General features: G+C 37.7%; 2 protein-coding genes and 2 pseudogenes across 4 annotated transcripts in view; 2 read left to right on the plus strand and 2 right to left on the minus strand.

Annotated features, from left to right (window-relative positions):
* On the plus strand, positions 1–2,121 carry LOC149035748 (uncharacterized; annotated as a pseudogene). Its single transcript, XR_016182437.1, has 2 exons — positions 1–452; positions 551–2,121. The product of XR_016182437.1 is annotated as an uncharacterized LOC149035748 (transcript).
* A 2,429-nt stretch (positions 2,122–4,550) lies between these two features.
* Positions 4,551–9,875, plus strand: LOC149035749 (uncharacterized; annotated as a pseudogene). Its single transcript, XR_016182436.1, has 2 exons — positions 4,551–7,842; positions 8,764–9,875. The product of XR_016182436.1 is annotated as an uncharacterized LOC149035749 (transcript).
* A 4,369-nt stretch (positions 9,876–14,244) lies between these two features.
* Positions 14,245–16,563, minus strand: LOC149035750 (uncharacterized). The gene has a single exon (XM_089192014.1). It carries the CDS (start codon positions 15,999–16,001, stop codon positions 15,573–15,575), a length of 429 nt encoding a protein of 142 aa, XP_089048140.1. The 5' UTR covers positions 16,002–16,563; the 3' UTR covers positions 14,245–15,572.
* A 306-nt stretch (positions 16,564–16,869) lies between these two features.
* LOC149035751 (uncharacterized) overlaps positions 16,870–18,173 on the minus strand; it is a 2,288-nt gene continuing 984 nt past the window's right edge. The window contains exons 2-3 of the mRNA XM_089191330.1: positions 17,939–18,173; positions 16,870–17,631 (exon numbers count right to left, since the gene is read on the minus strand). The exon at positions 17,939–18,173 is cut by the window's right edge and continues 518 nt beyond it. Coding sequence (XP_089047456.1) covers positions 17,542–17,631; positions 17,939–18,173 — 325 coding nt within the window. The 3' untranslated portion in view covers positions 16,870–17,541. The remainder of the gene's footprint in view (positions 17,632–17,938) is intronic.

An 18,173-nucleotide genomic window follows, 5' to 3' on the forward strand; every position in this document is an offset into this window, starting at 1 on the left:
ATTGTCCGAAAAAGAAAACAAAGAAAACAAAGAAAGGAAGTTAAGCAAAACGAAAAAATAACTGTCAAGCTAAGGATTTGATCCACCTACGTTTACAAGGAAAAGATTGTGAGACGGCGGTATTACCACTAGACTATCAACGGCATGGCCCCATGATAAGAGGATACTTTACCTATTAAAAAGTGTTGCATATAAAACGCTGACATTTCGGTTACTTCCACCGCGGGCTCTAAATAATCGAGTCGAGCTGCTCGCCGAGAATCCGATATTGAAGTGTCGATCGCGGCCAACTGCTCGTTAAGTGAGTTGGTGAAGGCTGTGTTTGCTATTCCTGGAGCTGTATCGATGTTGGAAAGTAATTCATAAAGTTTGAGCCCACGAATGGCTTAGTGAATGCTTCTGGACTGGAGTCGTTCATTGTTGTGAGGAAAAGCCTTCGTGCTATTGTTCAGGTAAGCACTTACAGTTTGTAGGTTAAACGATAAAAGGTTTTTCATGGATATCCTCGATCATGGTTTATTTTTTTCTAAAAGAAAATTGGAATTAATAGATCGCCCGTACTTCGGCTGTCCTCGGGAAGTGCTCGTAAAGTCACCTGACAGGTTGGGTAGAATGTTTGCGTTCGCCATTTTATAAATTATGGAGGGCTACTACGCAGTGGGCGCCTTCGTGAGTGAAGATGTTTGTAATCAGTCCCCGGTGTATCCAGGGACAGCAAAATCAGTAAAACCGTCGTCTAGCCAGGGTTACTCTGAAGGCGATGACAAGTACTAGGCGTGTTTTCAGTACGTCGATGTCCCCGCTCGCTGGGGTTACGCCTTTAACTATGGAAAGCGAGAAAGCCAAATACAAACAAATTAAAGCAAAGTACAAGCAAATCAAAGCCAAGTACGAGCAAATAGAAGCCAAATATGAGCAGGTAAATGCCAAATTTGAACAAATCTCCAGATCTGCCAACCAGACATGTGAATGCAACACTTTAGTGGTAACTGACCAGCATGCCAAAGATAAAACCAAATTTAACGACCAGGAAACTCTGCTGAAAATGCCAACTGATAATTCAGTTGAATATCTTGATTCACTAAGTCATGAAATTATGAAAAGCAGAATGTCAAGGACCACGGTTGACGTTTGTACATGTACACGAAGGTTGCATTATAGAAGGAAACGTGAAAGAGAACCCTCCAGAATTCCATATAGGAGAGTCATCAAACTGTTCAGAAAAACCAAAGTTTTTCGAAATGCAGCTAAATCATACCTTAAAAAAAGCATTCCGAGTTCATCTAAACTAAAACTTTTGCTGTCTGAGCGTAATCGTAGTTATTTCAGTGAACGGTCAGTCAGATCTAAATTTGTATTACCCTCAAAAAAGTTCTCTCTCAGCCAAAATGTGTACCTATCTGTTGTGCGACTGAGAACATTAAAGCATAAAAAGTTGCCCTTATTTTGCATGCGTGTTAACGGCAGAACGTTAAAGAAATTAAAACACATTCCATTCAAAACTTACTGTGTATCTCACAGAGTCATCTCTCTGAGTGGCGATGTTGAAGAGAATCCAGGGCCATCAAATCAATGCAGTGCAACCAATACTTGTAATTTAGCAGCATATCGTTCCTCAATGGCTAATTCAGTTTCATTATTGGAAACTAGGTTGTCTGAATTAAATAGAACTGCAGTTGATGTTGGGGGAGGTGGTGACTGCTTTTTTCGAGCTGTTTCACATCAGCTTTATGGCAATCCTAATAACCATTCTCATATTACGTAGCCTTGGGGTCCAGTATTTACTGCAGAACCCTGAACAATTCATAGAGAGTAACACTGATCATTCTTGGCAAGACTATTTGAGCATTATGTCATGTCAGGGAACATGGGCTGATGCAATTATAATTCAAGCAGTGGCCAATTGTCTAAATCTGTCAATTCATATTGCCGAATCAATTGAAACTTTTGCTCCTGTTACTGTTGTTCAAGCAGTGAATGTGACAGGGGAATACACAGACATTTACATTGGACACATAAGTGAAACTCACTATGTTTCTACAGTAGAAAAGAGAAACTGTCGGGTTCCGAACAATAAAACGTGTGATCAAAGTATAGTTGAAAAAAAAAAAAATTGATAAACATGAAAAGCGCAGAGCTGATCAAAGTTACATGAAAGAATACATAAGAAAGAGAAGAGCTAATGCAGATTTTAGAAAAAGAGAGAATCAACATTCTGTGCAAAGGTACAACAATACTGAAACAATTAGGGAGAAAAAGAACCAAACTGTCACAGAAAGGAAAATGACCAACCCAGAACGTGTAAGAGAAATTGACAAAAGGTCTAAAAGGAAACGGAAAGCAGAGAACCCAGATCACATAAAGGAAATTGCAAAAAAGTCATCAAGAAGACAAAAAGGTTAGAATTCAGAACAGGTCAGAGAAATTGACAGAAAGTCGTTCAGAAAACGTAAGGAAAAGAATCCAGAACATAGAAAAGAAGTTGATAAACAGAGTTTTAGGAAACGGAAAGCAAAAAATCCAGAACATAGAAAAGAAGTTGATAAACAGAGTTTTAGGAAACGGAAAGCAAAAGATCCAGAACATAGAAAAGAAGTTGATACAGAGAGTTTTAGGAAACGGAAAGCAAAAAATCCAGAACATAGAAAAGAAGTTGATAAACAGAGTTTTAGGAAACGGAAGGCAAAAAATCCAGAACATAGAAAAGAAGTTGATAAACAGAGTTTTAGGAAACGGAAAGCAGATAACCCAGAACATAGAAAAGAAGTTGATAAACAGAGTTTTAGGAAACGGAAGGCAAAAAATCCAGAACATAGAAAAAAAGTTGATAAACAGGGTTTTAGGAAACGGAAAGCAGATAACCCAGAACACAGAAAAGAAGTTGATAAACAGAGTTTTAGGAAACAGAAAGCAGATAACCCAGAACACAGTGAGCAAGTAAACAGAAATGCTAAAGTCAGGAGAACTACTAAATTCAAACTATCAAATTATTCAAATATGGCTATACCAGCCAATGAAAATCAATTTGAAAATGCCCAAAAGTCATCACATGTATCAACTAATAATGATCAGTTGTTACAAACAGGGAAGAATGAAAGCAGTGTTATTTCTTTAATAAATTTGTTTCATGAAAAAATTAAATGTGGCCCAGAATACATATGTACCTGTTGCGACCAGTTGTGGTACAAGTCTTCAGTAGTGAAGTGTAATGCTAACAGGTACAAGGCATGTTCACAAGATCTTGTTGAGTCTTGTGTTACTGGGCTAAGAAGTGTAGAAAATACTGAATGGATTTGCAGAAATTGTGACTCAAATCTCACGAAAGGCAAGCTTCCCAGCCTCTCTAAAGCCAATAAAATGAGTTTCCCTAAAAAACCTGACCTGTTAAATTTAACACCATTAGAAGAACGGCTTATATCACCTCATATTCCATTTATGCAAATTCGTGAGCTACCAAGAGGTGGCCAGTTGTCAATTCATGGAAACATTGTCAATGTACCAAGTGATGTAAATTTAACTGTTCACTGTCTGCCAAGGCCCATCAATGAATCACAAACCATTCCAATAAAACTTAAAAGGCGTCTGATCTATAAGCATCATTACCAGTTTCAGAATGTTAGACCTAAGAAAGTATTAGATGCAGCAAAATATCTTGTAGACACAAGTGATTTATTCAAGAGAGAAGGTATAGAAGTACAAAATGCTTGGTTAGATAACATAAGTTTGCAGTCTAGTGCCCATGAAGACTGGAGTGAATTTGTTGAAAACTCTGACACTTCGAGTAATAATGAGTTACATACACAAACAGATAAAGTTGTTCTGGAGGATAAAAGACAAGATTATCAAAAGAGCATTTCCAATGCAGATGATGAAAATCCAGGCTGTGAGAAAGAAGATAGTGTTGACTGGTGTGAAGTTGATGAACGCCCAACAGGGGTTACAGATACACTATTACAGGAACCAGATGTAGTAGAAAATGTAGACAGAATAATTTCTTTTGCTCCAGGAGAAGGGAATAGACCATTAGGAATATTTATGGACAAAGATTCTGAGTATTTATCATTTCCCACAATATTCTGTGGAAAACGGAGACCTGCCAACAATGAAAGAAAGGTCCCTGTATCATACAGTACAATTTGCAAGTGGGAGCTAAGATGCCAGGATAGAAGAGTTGCAATGTCTGTACCAAACATTTTCTATAAGTTAAAAAAACTGCAAATCAAACAAATTCAAGATAGAAGGGGTAAGTTTCTAAAGAAACTGTGGTGCTGCGTCGGTGGGAGAGTATAGAAGGTAATTTAGTGTTAACAACTGGGTTGAAAACGTAAATTAGCCACCGTAAAGAGTAAAAAAGCTGACGTTTCGAGCAAGATAGTGCTTGTATTTCTCTCCGAAAATGTAAGACAAAAGGGAAAAAGTACACTGCTGGTGAATTGAAGTCAGAGGATTATCTTAATAAGCTTATACATCTTGATGAAGGTTTCAGAGTTTTAAAAAATCTTAGAGGGTCACCTCCTTATTATGAAAAATGTAAAAAAGACTTGTTTGCTATGATTCGTCAACTAGGCAACCCAACATGGTTTTGCTCTTTTTCAGCTGCTGAAACAAGGTGGTCTCATCTTCTCAAAACTTTAGGTAGAATTGTTGAGAAAAAAGAGTACACTGATGATGAAACTAAACAAATGACTTGGGAACAAAAATCAGATCTTATTCAAAAAGATCCTGTCACTTGTGCAAGGAACTTTGACCACATGGTGCAGTTATTTATTTACGATGTTTTAAAGAGCAATGTAATGTCAATAGGAGAAATAGCTGATTATTTTTACAGAGTTGAATTTCAACAAAGAGGAAGCCCACATATTCATGGTTTATTTTGGGTAAAGGAAGCCCCACAATATGAAAAAAGTTCTGATGAGGAAATTGTGAACTTTGTGGACAAGTATATCACTTGCTATAAACCAGACAGTTCAAGTGAAATGGAAGATCTTGTAAACTTACAATTGCACAGGCATGCCAAAACATGTAAGAAGGCAGGGCATAACATATGCAGGTTTAATTTTCCATTGCCACCAATGCCAAGGACAATAATTTTAACACCTCTTGAGAATTCCTGCTATGATGAAAAAAACCAGAAAAATATAAAAGAAAATGCTGAAAAAATAAAAGAAGTCCTTTACAACATGAAATGTGGGGAAGCGATCACATTCGAAGATTTTCTTAACAACTTACAATTAACTGAAGAAAGTTACATCTTAGCTATAAGACACACCCTAAAGAGGGCAACATTATGTTTGAAAAGGGCACCATCTGAAATAAGGATAAACAACTATAACAGTGTTTTACTCAATGCCTGGCAAGCAAACATGGACATTCAATATGTACTAGATCCTTATGCATGTGCTACATACATACTTTCTTACATTACAAAAGGACAGAGAGGTATGAGCAGGCTTCTAGAGAAGGCATCTGAAGAAGCCCAATCAGGTAATAAAGATATTACAAATAGAGTGAGGCACATTGGAAACAAATTTCTAAATGCAGTTGAAATCAGTGCCCAAGAAGCTGTTTATCTTGTTTTACAAATGCCCATGAGAAGATCTTCCCGTGCTTTTCAGTTTATTAGTTCATCACCTCCAGATGACAGGACATTTTTGTTAAAGAAACTGGATAAGCTTAAGGAATTGCCAGACAGTTCACCTGACATAGAATCTGACAACATAATTAAGCGTTATCAAAGGAGACCAAAACAGCTAGAAAAGTTGTGTTTAGCTAACTTTGTTGCATGGTATAACTGTGTTAAAGATGAACATGCTAATCGGAGTGAAAATGGGTCATCAGTCACAGGTCTTGATGACTTCTTACCAGAAACAAGCTTTGATGACAATACTGATGATGACCCTATCAATATTAACGTCAATGAATGTCAATGTGAGCCACATGAATACAAACTTAAAGGAGGAATGAAACTAGTAAAACGAAAGAAGCCTAAAATCATACGATCTGTTAGGTACAATAAAGATAAGGATCCAGAAAATCATTTTCGAGAACAGCTTATGCTTTATACACCATGGCGAAATAAAACCACTGACTTAATGAAAGAATGTCAAACTTACCAAGAACGATTTGAACAGGTTAAGGATAAAGTTCTCAGCAATAGGCTTCAGTATGAATACCATTCAGAAATACTAGATAAAGCAATGGAAGATATGAATAATGCTGAATATGACAACTTTGACACTGTTGCTCCAAATGCAGAGCATATCAATAAGCAGGACTGTACTGTCAAAGAGAAGTGTAGTGAATTATTTGGTTGCTTTGATCCTGGAAAAAACAAGGAGCATAACCAGTATGATTTACTTGATGATATTGGAATCTTCCCTAGATGTGATGATGAGGAGGAACTTGTCGTAAAGCGGATGTCAGACAATAATTATTATGCACTTGTCCGCTCTTTGAATGAAAAACAGAGACAATTTTTTTATCATGTGTTACATTCTGTAAAAACTAGGGATGACCCTCTTAGATTGTTCTTAAGTGGAGGTGCTGGAGTTGGCAAAAGTACAGTCACCAATGCATTGTATGAAGCATTAATAAGATATCTAAATAGCATTGCAGGGGAAAATCCAGATGATGTTAAAGTTGTAAAAGTAGCTCCTACTGGTAAAGCAGCTTTTAACATTAAAGGCAATACATTACATTCTGCTTTTAAGATACCTGCCAATAGAGGTTTTGAGTATTGTACACTGGACAGCAACAGACTAAATACCATTAGAGCACGACTGAAGAAACTTAAGACAGTTTTTATTGATGAGATATCTATGGTAGGATAGTGGCATGTTTAACTTTTTGAATGCAAGACTGCAACAAATAATGGGAACAAAAGAGCTATTTGGTGGAATTAGTTTAATAACTGTTGGAGATCTTTTCCAGCTAAAACCAGTTTTTGATAAGTGGATCTTTGAAAATTCTGTGATAGGCTACAGTGCTTTAGCAAGTAACATTTGGACAGAGAATTTCACCCTCTTTGAACTGACGGAAATAATGAGACAAAAGGATGACAGAGAATTTGCTGAGCTACTCAATCGCTTGAGAGAAGGTAAACATTCTGAAGATGATGTAGCCATTTTAGAACAGAGACTTCTGAAAGTCAGGCCTCATGAAGATAATTACCCTATGAACATGACACATTTATTTACTACAAATGCATCCGTAGATGCTCACAACAACGCCCTGTATACTATCTCTAAAACTGATAAAGCTCAGATAAAGGCTGTGGACATTGTAGTTGGGGATATTAATGATGATCTGAAACAACAAATGAAAAACAAAATCCCAGAGGATCCTACAAAGACAATGGGTTTGTATTCACTTGTGTCTGTGGCAACTATGGCAAAATATGACTTGACAACTAATATTGATGTGACTGATGGACTCACTAATGGTGCAGAGTGTATGATAGAGAACATAGACTACAGAGTAGAAAATTCCACCAGGCCAAGTATTATTTGGGTATCATTTCCACATCCTGAAATAGGCAAAAAGCTGCGCAGAGAATATGCACATTTATACAAGAGAAGCATAAATAAAAACTGGACACCAGTTTTAGAAGTAACAAGACAATTCCGGATTAATAAAAAAAGTCAAGTGCAAGTTCTTCGTCGGCAATTTCCACTTAGACCTGCTGCTGCTAAGACTATTCATCGCTGTCAAGGTGACTCATTAGATGAAGCAGTTGTTGACTTTCCAGCATCCACAAGGGAGCATATGCATTATGTTGGTTTAAGCCGAGTAAGAAACAGTTCTGCACTACATGTTCTCAATTTGAATGAAAACAAAATCAAGGTTAGTGAGAAAGTTAAAGATGAAATGAGGAGACTTAGAACAGAAGCAAGTCTTCTGCCATTAGCAGTATTACAGAATGCAGATTCACCCGAAACAAAAACAATCTTATTTCAAAATGTCAGATCTCTCCACCTCCACATAGATGATGTCCGAAGTGATTACAATATTCAAAAGGCTGATGTCAACATTTTTGTTGAAACAAAACTTTGCTTGTTAGATAGAGATGATGTGTATCAGCTCAGGGGATTTACACTTTACAGAAATGACTTCAATCACTCCAGTATCAGAACTTGTTACGGAACAGCTGTGTACATTAAGAATGATTTGAACTGCACTCACTTACCATACAGATTCAACATTAATAATGTTGAAATTACCATTGTGGTTCTAAGCCAACCAATTCCAAATTTTCATGTTATTGGTATCTACCGCTCCAAAACTAAGGTACCAATTTCACATTTTCTTGATGCTCTTACTCATCTGCATAACTTTGTTGTTCACAATGATCAATCTTAGTCATAGCCACCATTGTTTGTTTTTGGTTTTTCATCACATCTTTGATTTTTTCTACCTGTATGAGAACAATTAAATATTCTCTTTATTAAATAAGATTTTCTTCAATTTGAAACCAAGTTTTTATATCAGAAAATGACTTTAAATCTCATTATACATGGGCTGCTGTATGCATAGTGTCCAATTTTCTAGCTACAAGATACAAAGAAACATTGCTTAGTTTATATAAGAAAAACACACTTGGTACGTGTCTGACATCCCCCTCCAAAACAGAGTGATCAACCTGATACAGAGGTGGGTAACTTCTTTGATTATAATGTTTGATAAGAGGGTGGGGTGTGGGTGGGCCAACAGCTTTACTAAAACAATTGTTGTTAACACTAGTTATATCTTCTTGTAAAATTGCAGATCATTCTGAGCTTATATCATATACATTGGCAACTGGACTATGGAAACTACTAATACACTATAAGAATTGGAATGATATACAGTCATGTAGTTACTTGCATGTGGTAATTGACAGAGATGTACAGCACTGCAGCTGACTGCATTCATTCTGGATTTAGCACCAGTTACTGTATCTGAAGCTACAAATAAATGAACAGTGTGAAAAATGCAAGCACAGCATCACTGGAGTTCATGCAGTTAATAACACAAATTATAAAGAAAGAAGTACATGTATTATATTTGTTGGAACTTTTTCTGTCTACTTCACTGAAAACAACGATGTGGTCTTGAGAACTTAACATCGAGTAATGTATTCAGCAGCTTCCATCCATTCATTGGTTATATTCATACTAGCACCATGAACTTCTATCATGACTATTTCAACTAGTAACAATAACGTTTTGTACAATAGTTGAATTGTAAACTGCACACTTTCAACTATTTGGACCCTGTGATTTCCTTCCTCAGAATTATTTGTTAAATAAACTGGCTTGTTAAGGCTTTGTATGAAGCACTGATACTGGTAAGTGCCAGTTTTATCTTATCGTAGTCATAATTACCACAACAAACCAGTTGATGTAAAACCACCATAAATGCAATCAATTTACTGCCAGACTGCTGGATAATCAAAGATTTGAGGAGAACATTTGATACTTTCAGTTAGCTTGAGTTCACCTGATTTCATAGTTTGACCCTCCTTCATAGTAAATATAGTAATTCCTTGTAAACTAATTTAATGCATAATGGCTTGAGTTGCCATTGGTAAATAACCAGTTTTACTGGCAGACATATTTTCAAAAAACCAAGTAGAAATATACATCTCATATTTATCTGCACCATTTCCTTGATTACACTCAAATCTGGGTGAGTCACTTGCAGCTGATTATAATCTATACTGTGTAATTTTACAATCAACCCTCCTTCACAGTGCAAATCTCACAAGCTCCTAAAGGTGCATTAATCTTTTAGGAAATATTTGGATGTCCTTTAGAACAGTTTGAAATTTTCACTAAGGAGCCACAAGTCCTTGGCTGATCGGAAGTTCCTGAATAATAAATTATCAAAAACATTCACCATTCTTAACTCACTTTCTCATTGCTTTTCCACACCCTGTTGGAGGGGACTCTCTCGTGAAAAGATCGGGGATGTTTTTTCACTTATCAAGGGTGCAAATCTCACTTAGGGTGCCTCTAATTTTAGTCATCAGTACCTTTTGGGGTTGCACACAAAAAATTAAAATATAAGGAGAAATGCTGTCATTGTAACCCATGTTTAAGTGATATTTCTTTTGAGTCAGCCAGATTGGTCTCATTTAAGAGTTGAATTCAAATATCCAACCTTTTTACTTTGGAGTACCCCACCCAGGTTATGTGCTCTACAAGCAAGGGTGTAGCTAGAGGGTTCTGCGGTACCCATGACCCCCCCCCCCTTAAAAAGTCTTTTTTGGGCAAACAACCTACAAGAGGTGTGGAGGTCGACATCACCATCTGGTGACACAGAGTGACCTGACTCCACCTCTGAAAAGTTATTTACTTCACCTCTGCCACAGTCACGTTACACACCAAAGTAATCAGCCAAAATATTTTTCAACCTCCGAATGCATTCTGATGACAAACCCTAGGATTTCAAGAAGGTAATTTAGTGTTAACAACTGGGTTGAAAACGTAAATTAGCCACCGTAAAGAGTAAAAAAGCTGACGTTTCGAGCGTTAGCCCTTCGTCGGAGCGATTAGAAGAATTGTGGGTTGTGTATGGATTTATATGTAGAAAGTGGAGCTACGCCATTGGTGGGAATATGATGACGAAAAAAACAGGAATAAATTAGTTGAATGAAAAGCGCTCGTTGATTCCGTGGGGATTAAGGGTGCCGATTTGAAATATAAATTTTTGTTCTAGTGTTTTACGGCTTTCCGAACTGCCTAGATGTAAGGAAAGGCCGCAAACTGCCATATGCTGTTTAGAATGATAAGGAAGATTAAAGTGTCTAGCGACTGGCTTGGATGCGTCCTTGTCATTTATTTCCACATCGCGAAGGTGTTCTCGGAATCGGTCACCCAGTCGTCTTCCTGTCTCGCCGATGTATAACTTATTGCAATAAGTGCAAGTTATGCAGTAAATAACATTGGCGGAGGTACACGTAAAGTGATCAATGATCTTAATGGATCTTTTGGGTCCCGATATTTTCTGTACGTTGTGAATGAAAGGACAAGTTTTGCATCGTGAGCGAGCGCATTTAAAAGTTCCAGATTGGTCATTGGTTTGAAATGAACTCCTGACTAAAAAGTTGCCTATGTTTTTGTCACGTTTGAATGAAATAAGTGGGGGTTGCGAAAAGATAGTGCCAGTCTCTGAATCGTTTTGGAGTAATTTAAAATTTTTAAGAATGATAGATTTAACTGCGTGGTTGTGAGGGTGAAATGTAAGAGTAAATGGAATGCGATCCGTGTTCTCCTTCTCGGCCGTTTGTAGTGCTGCCTGTCGATCGATTTGTTGGGCACGGTGGTAGCCCGCTTGAACGACAGAAACAGGATAGCCGCGTTTATCGAAAAACTGGCACATTGCCTCTGATTTTTCGGAAAAATCAGAGTCGTCACTACATAAACGACGAAGTCTGAGAAACTGTGAAAAAGGTATGGAGTTCTTGACGTGTGATGGATGTGAGGATGAATACAACAAGTAACTATGTGAATCTGTAGGTTTGTAGTAAACACTAGTACATAAGCCGTTGCCTTCAATTGAAATTTTGATGTCTAGAAAAGCCAAAGAATTGTCGGAAATTTCCCAGGTATATTTAAGAGCCGGATGAAAGGAATTGACGGCGGTTATAAATTGAGTGAGCTCCTCTTTGGTAGAGGAGGTAGCGCCGATGCAATCGTGCTACCTCCTCTACCAAAGAGGAGCTCACTCAATTTATAACCGCCGTCAATTCCTTTCATCCGGCTCTTAAATATACCTGGGAAATTTCCGACAATTCTTTGGCTTTTCTAGACATCAAAATTTCAATTGAAGGCAACGGCTTATGTACTAGTGTTTACTACAAACCTACAGATTCACATAGTTACTTGTTGTATTCATCCTCACATCCATCACACGTCAAGAACTCCATACCTTTTTCACAGTTTCTCAGACTTCGTCGTTTATGTAGTGACGACTCTGATTTTTCCGAAAAATCAGAGGCAATGTGCCAGTTTTTCGATAAACGCGGCTATCCTGTTTCTGTCGTTCAAGCGGGCTACCACCGTGCCCAACAAATCGATCGACAGGCAGCACTACAAACGGCCGAGAAGGAGAACACGGATCGCATTCCATTTACTCTTACATTTCACCCTCACAACCACGCAGTTAAATCTATCATTCTTAAAAATTTTAAATTACTCCAAAACGATTCAGAGACTGGCACTATCTTTTCGCAACCCCCACTTATTTCATTCAAACGTGACAAAAACATAGGCAACTTTTTAGTCAGGAGTTCATTTCAAACCAATGACCAATCTGGAACTTTTAAATGCGCTCGCTCACGATGCAAAACTTGTCCTTTCATTCACAACGTACAGAAAATATCGGGACCCAAAAGATCCATTAAGATCATTGATCACTTTACGTGTACCTCCGCCAATGTTATTTACTGCATAACTTGCACTTATTGCAATAAGTTATACATCGGCGAGACAGGAAGACGACTGGGTGACCGATTCCGAGAACACCTTCGCGATGTGGAAATAAATGACAAGGACGCATCCAAGCCAGTCGCTAGACACTTTAATCTTCCTTATCATTCTAAACAGCATATGGCAGTTTGCGGCCTTTCCTTACATCTAGGCAGTTCGGAAAGCCGTAAAACACTAGAACAAAAATTTATATTTCAAATCGGCACCCTTAATCCCCACGGAATCAACGAGCGCTTTTCATTCAACTAATTTATTCCTGTTTTTTTCGTCATCATATTCCCACCAATGGCGTAGCTCCACTTTCTACATATAAATCCATACACAACCCACAATTCTTCTAATCGCTCCGACGAAGGGCTAACGCTCGAAACGTCAGCTTTTTTACTCTTTACGGTGGCTAATTTACGTTTTCAACCCAGTTGTTAACACTAAATTACCTTCTATACTCTCCCACCGACGCAGCACCACAGTTTCTTTAGAAACTTACCCCCTAGGATTTCAAGTTTCCTTAAAATAGGCCTCTTTGGGTTAATATTACCCCATGCCGTTAAGCATCAAGTGCTTAAATTTGCTCCACTGTTTTCAGACCTGAACCGCCCGTGCCGCGTGGGAGACTTGCACGAGAGAACCTTTCCCCCCTATCTCCGCTACTAAGCAGAATGTTGTCTCCAAACTTCCTCTTTTGTTAGAGGATCTATAAACCAATCAGAATCCGTGTTTTCTGCAGTTATTTTGATAACTTTAGGGGGTAGTACAAAGGCGTCATTTTATGTGTTCACAAGAAATGATCAAATTTGAAAAAATGGCGTACGCGCGGCTGACTTTCAATATTTTCAAAATGGATTTTCCGTTTCTTTCCGACCATTTTAGACCTCCTGGAACACAAATGGAAAGAAAAAATACTATAGAATAATCTGCTCGAAAAATAATGGACATCAAGGTCTTATAAGCGACAAAATATGCTTTCGAGTCGACAATACTGCAATTCTCAAAGGTGATGCGAATTAGGGCCGCAAAGTGAAGACCAAACTATCGGACTTCAAACGAGGCCTAGCGACATCATGAAGATTCCACGGCACGGTAAATATCATGATTGAGTAATTAAATGTCCAAAAATTATTGTTTAATGGAAGATTTTGTGTTAAAACGTAGAACTTTCAGTATTTTCAACATAACGCTGCGCAATATTCTTGCCGTGAAGTCAAGTAAACATGGATCTACGCATGATGAATTCTACTTCGTGGGTTTCGCACACGTAAGAAATTCGTACGTTCTAACAGAAAATCAAGAACTGTTTTGAATAAAGCTTTCTTCCCGAAACGTTCCCTGGTCACTTTCGTCTTTCTTCTCGTTTATAAATTCCATGTAATACGAGATCTCCCCACACACTGATAAATTTGCATATTCACTTTGAAATCCAATCTACATACTTGTTTGCACACGTGCGCAAAAGTTCATTGATTTTTATCTTTTATCTTGATTTTAGAGTAAAAACTTAGTATGCATCTATCGCTTTTTTCGTTGAAAGCAAGTTATTTAAATGGTCTTCTTTCACCTGAGCTTGTTTTTGGGAAAAGATGATTTATAGAACTTTACTGTGCATTGTGTTTACTTTTCCGGTTTCTCTAAAATTTTAACTTTTGGCTAGGCACGTGTTACACGCACGTGTCAATGTGTTAAGGAAAGATGATTTATTATCACAGATTTCCTAACAAATTCAGTACAAAAAGTAAAGTGACACCAGAAAAACTCAGAGACTTCACAGTGAACTGTTGTTTTTATTGTAACTTCATTTACAATTTCATACACCAAGACTCCTTATTCGTAAAGGAGGAATTGTAAAATCTGACTGGTCTCTAAATTAACAAAACCATAACAGGGAAATCCAAGGATAATGTAACAGTCGGAAAGATTCAGACTAGAAACTGACACTGAAATCAATCAATATGACCAGCTCTTTTAAATACTTTAACTTTTTAAACTTCGCTTGCCGTTGTTTCTTGTCATTTCTGCAGCCGATTTTAAGTTATTGACTGTACCATAAAAACCTAAAACCTAAAACGCTCGAATGATCTCGTTTAAACACTGTACAACAAAAATTAACAAGAAATGAGTATTAAGCCTTATCTTAAAGAGGAAAGTAGTAATATTCTAATCACTGAATTTACATCTGTTGATTTCGCTTCACTTCCTAATCTCCATGCAAACTCAAACACTGCACTTGAATCTCCCGTAAGCTAATATAGATTACAACAGCAGAAAAATCCATATAAAAAATTTAAACGATCAATCCTTCACAACATGAGACTTCCTGGAAGTATCAAAACAAATGGAACTGACAAATCTAAGACTGCGTGACACCACATGTTTATTTTCAAACTTCGAGTCCTCAATAAAAAAAAACAATTTTACTCTCTTTTACTGCGCTTTAGTACATATTGGAGCGGCTTAAACCTACATTTGACCATACCACTAAAGCACTGACAGAAATTTGGCATAAATTAATTTCTCTTTCACCGTTTCATTTCGTGAGTGAGATCAAAACGGATATTTGCATTGCAAGGAAATTGTTATCATTCAATGAACGATGATTCCCAGAGCCACAAACCTAGCTTAGCAAAAAATAATATCTCGCAAAGACTGGTGCCAAGTATCAAGCGGCAAAACATAAAACAAACGCTTGCACGACCCGCCAAAATAATACAAAGCCACCCAAAAGTAAACATCCAGCGTCGCGCGGTCTCGTGCGCTTTTTATCAGTTGACTCAACGAAAATTAATTTAACGTTGCGCGAAATCCTTTAAGATCTGCCCTTGTCACTCTCCAACATGTAAAAATGAGCCTTAATTTATTCAGGAATGCTGACAAACTCTTTCAAAGGAAAAGACTCCAATAACTTCAAGGCCTTAACACCATTTGAAGCTAAGGCTAACAATTTGAAAAATATTAAACATTTGAGCTTCTGGCTGAAGTGATGTATAGTTCAAAACGACTACAGTACCGTGACAACAACCAAGATAAAAATAAGCTTACATTTGCCTCACGTCCTTTTAAATGTAAACGGCACGGAACAACAACAACACAGTTTGTTTATCCTAGGACTTACTTTCCAGCGACTGCATTTAGGACAATACATGTGTCATTGTTATACGTAATCGTAACGTTTTCCATTAACAGCAACATCTCTTCCACTTCACCATCAGTAAGATTCTTGCAGTCGGGGACCAGTTTTTCCAAAACATCGTTGAACACGGTAACGTGAACAGGACTGCCATCAGTAACCTCCATAACCACCGAAGCATAGCGACGAACGGGGCAGTCCACAGTTCTCATGGAATAGCCGCATCTGTCACATCGCACAACAGGGGTTCCCATTGCTTGAAGAATCTTTCTGGAACATTTTCTACATTGAAGATACGACTCTACTTTCTCAACACACTGAAAACTTCGGATCGTCAAGGTGCTTGAAGCAAATCCTCCTCGTATTTCTTCGTCCGTTGCCAGCGGGATTGCTGACAAACATTCATTCATCTCTTCCGCTCTGATAGTACTGCTCACCACTGTAGAGACTTTCTTCTTGCCCAACCACCGTCGAACTTGTACAGGAAATATAGTGTACACACGGCCAACTTCCACAGCGGAGATATGACCCTCCCATAAATCCAGCTCAATTTTACCCGTTTCGTCCGCAAACAAGGCGTTGGCAACTTTCAGCCCCCTGGATTTTGTCACTGTTGGCTCAGCTACACCAACTATTTTTGGCAAACATTTAAGTTAATTTTGGAATTCTATTAACTAGTTTGGTGTTAGCCTCATCAGATGATGATGCAATTATTCTTTAAAAGTTATATGGCAGTCATATTTCTTATGAGCGCAATAGATGAAAAGTGCATTCATTGTAAAGGATCCTGTTTATACCAGCTGAGGGATGGATCATTGTGCCATTTGACATTCAAATCTGGTGAAAACATCAGCTACATCTAACGTTTTTGTTAAATGTATTCTTTCTCTAATTCTTTATATCTAGAGGTTATCCTGATGTAAAGGTATTTCAGTGTATTGACCGTAAAGTAAATACATGCATTTACGATCAAGAAAGGACAAAACGCGAACAAAGAACTTTTTCTCTTTTAGACCATTAATTTGAAACTTTCAGCATGGCTTTTTCTTTATGAGAGATGTTATCATGTGATACAAGCTCGATTTGTCTAGACATGTGTCAATCATTTCTTGTTCAAGCTGCGTGCAGCTTCTAATTAATGAGACGAAAAGATCGGTGGTGAATTTAATGGGCATCAATAATGGACCGCCGTTTCTTTTTCTCTTAGAAACATCTTACGATGAAGAAAGGAAGTTCGGAAACTTTTAGCTAAGAAAAACGGAAAAATCGCTGATGAAGTGTCACTATTCGTTAAATTTATTCTTTTATTGAGTTTACATAAAAGTTCGCTAAACATTATTTTCATGTCACATGCTCTAAGTTTGAATATTTTTGTCAAACGGAAGAAATCCTCCAGATCATCACAAGCGAAAGAGAAAAAAGAAACATGTCAAACAAAAATATCTATAATAAACAGCCTAGTTTTCATTTAAAAGGGTCCGAGGGAGTGCATGTAGGCTTTTTTTTTATACATATTTTATAGGTCATGGAATGTTCTTCCTTCACTACCAAATTGCTTCAGCGCTATCGAGTGATATTTATATGTGAATAAGGTTTGAACCGCTTGGTATCAATGTACTCTAAGACGTTTCCAGTTGGATGTAGGTGAGTTTTCAATTGTTCTGAGAGGAAAGACGAAATATCATTAGAGTGTCATGTCGTAGACCACAACTGGTTCTCCTTTCCCAAACTCGTTGGCTTTGCAGCTTTGCTAAGTAGCCGGTGAACAAAAGAGTACAGCGGTGTTCAGTATCTTTTTACCTGTTTGAACTAGAAAACAGGTTGGTGTAGGTTCCGTTTTAGCTTTTTTGGTCCCGCCGATTGTAGGAGAGCCTGTGGCTCAGTCGCATCCTATGGTGGCAGCAAATATTCCTTCACACAACATCAAAATAGTCATTTAGGAGGATGTTGTCACCCAACGTATAGAGCCACTCTTTGTAGACCAGGGGAATAACAACTGTCACCTTGATACAGAGATCCTCTCTTGATTACGTGGCAATTCTGTAGTCAGAATAAAACTTGTATTTAGGTCCAGCCGTTTTTTTCTTTCCACAGAGTTTTGTATTGTTTTTTACTACACAAAGGTTCAATTTAGCTCACAGCAACAGTTTAAGTGTCTAATTGTGTCCTTTACTGCCTGTTTCACCTCCCTAATTTTCCAGCAGTAAAGAATAGGGTTTAGAGATGAGTTTAAGAATAGTAAAGAAAGGAAAAAGTAAAGTACATTCTTGTCCAAAAACTCTTCAAAATGGAATGAAATTAAAACAATACAAAGAGGAGAGTAACAAGCAAATAATCCAAGCTGTACCCATGCTATGAAAGAAACCGTTTTCTTGTATCGCGCTAAATTCAATGCAGACGGTACAACGCCATTGGGAGGAAGTTGTTGTCGTTGGTGAACGTGGACTTGTACATGAAGCAGTTGGTGACGGAGACGGAAATGGACATTAGCGTAAGAGATGGCCGAGATAAGAAGACAAATAAGTATCACAACAGCATATACAAAAAGGTTCATTCCTGAAATGAAGGCACACCCAGCCGAA

The sequence above is a fragment of the Pocillopora damicornis genome, chromosome 13 (genome assembly GCF_964200805.1).
Source record: "Pocillopora damicornis chromosome 13, jaPocDami1.2, whole genome shotgun sequence".
Lineage (NCBI taxonomy): Eukaryota > Metazoa > Cnidaria > Anthozoa > Scleractinia > Pocilloporidae > Pocillopora > Pocillopora damicornis.

Coding starts and splice junctions, on each gene's coding strand:
- LOC149035750 (XM_089192014.1), bottom strand. CDS start 16,001: ATGAATGAATGTTTGTCAGCAATCCCGCTGGCAACGGACGAAGAAATA.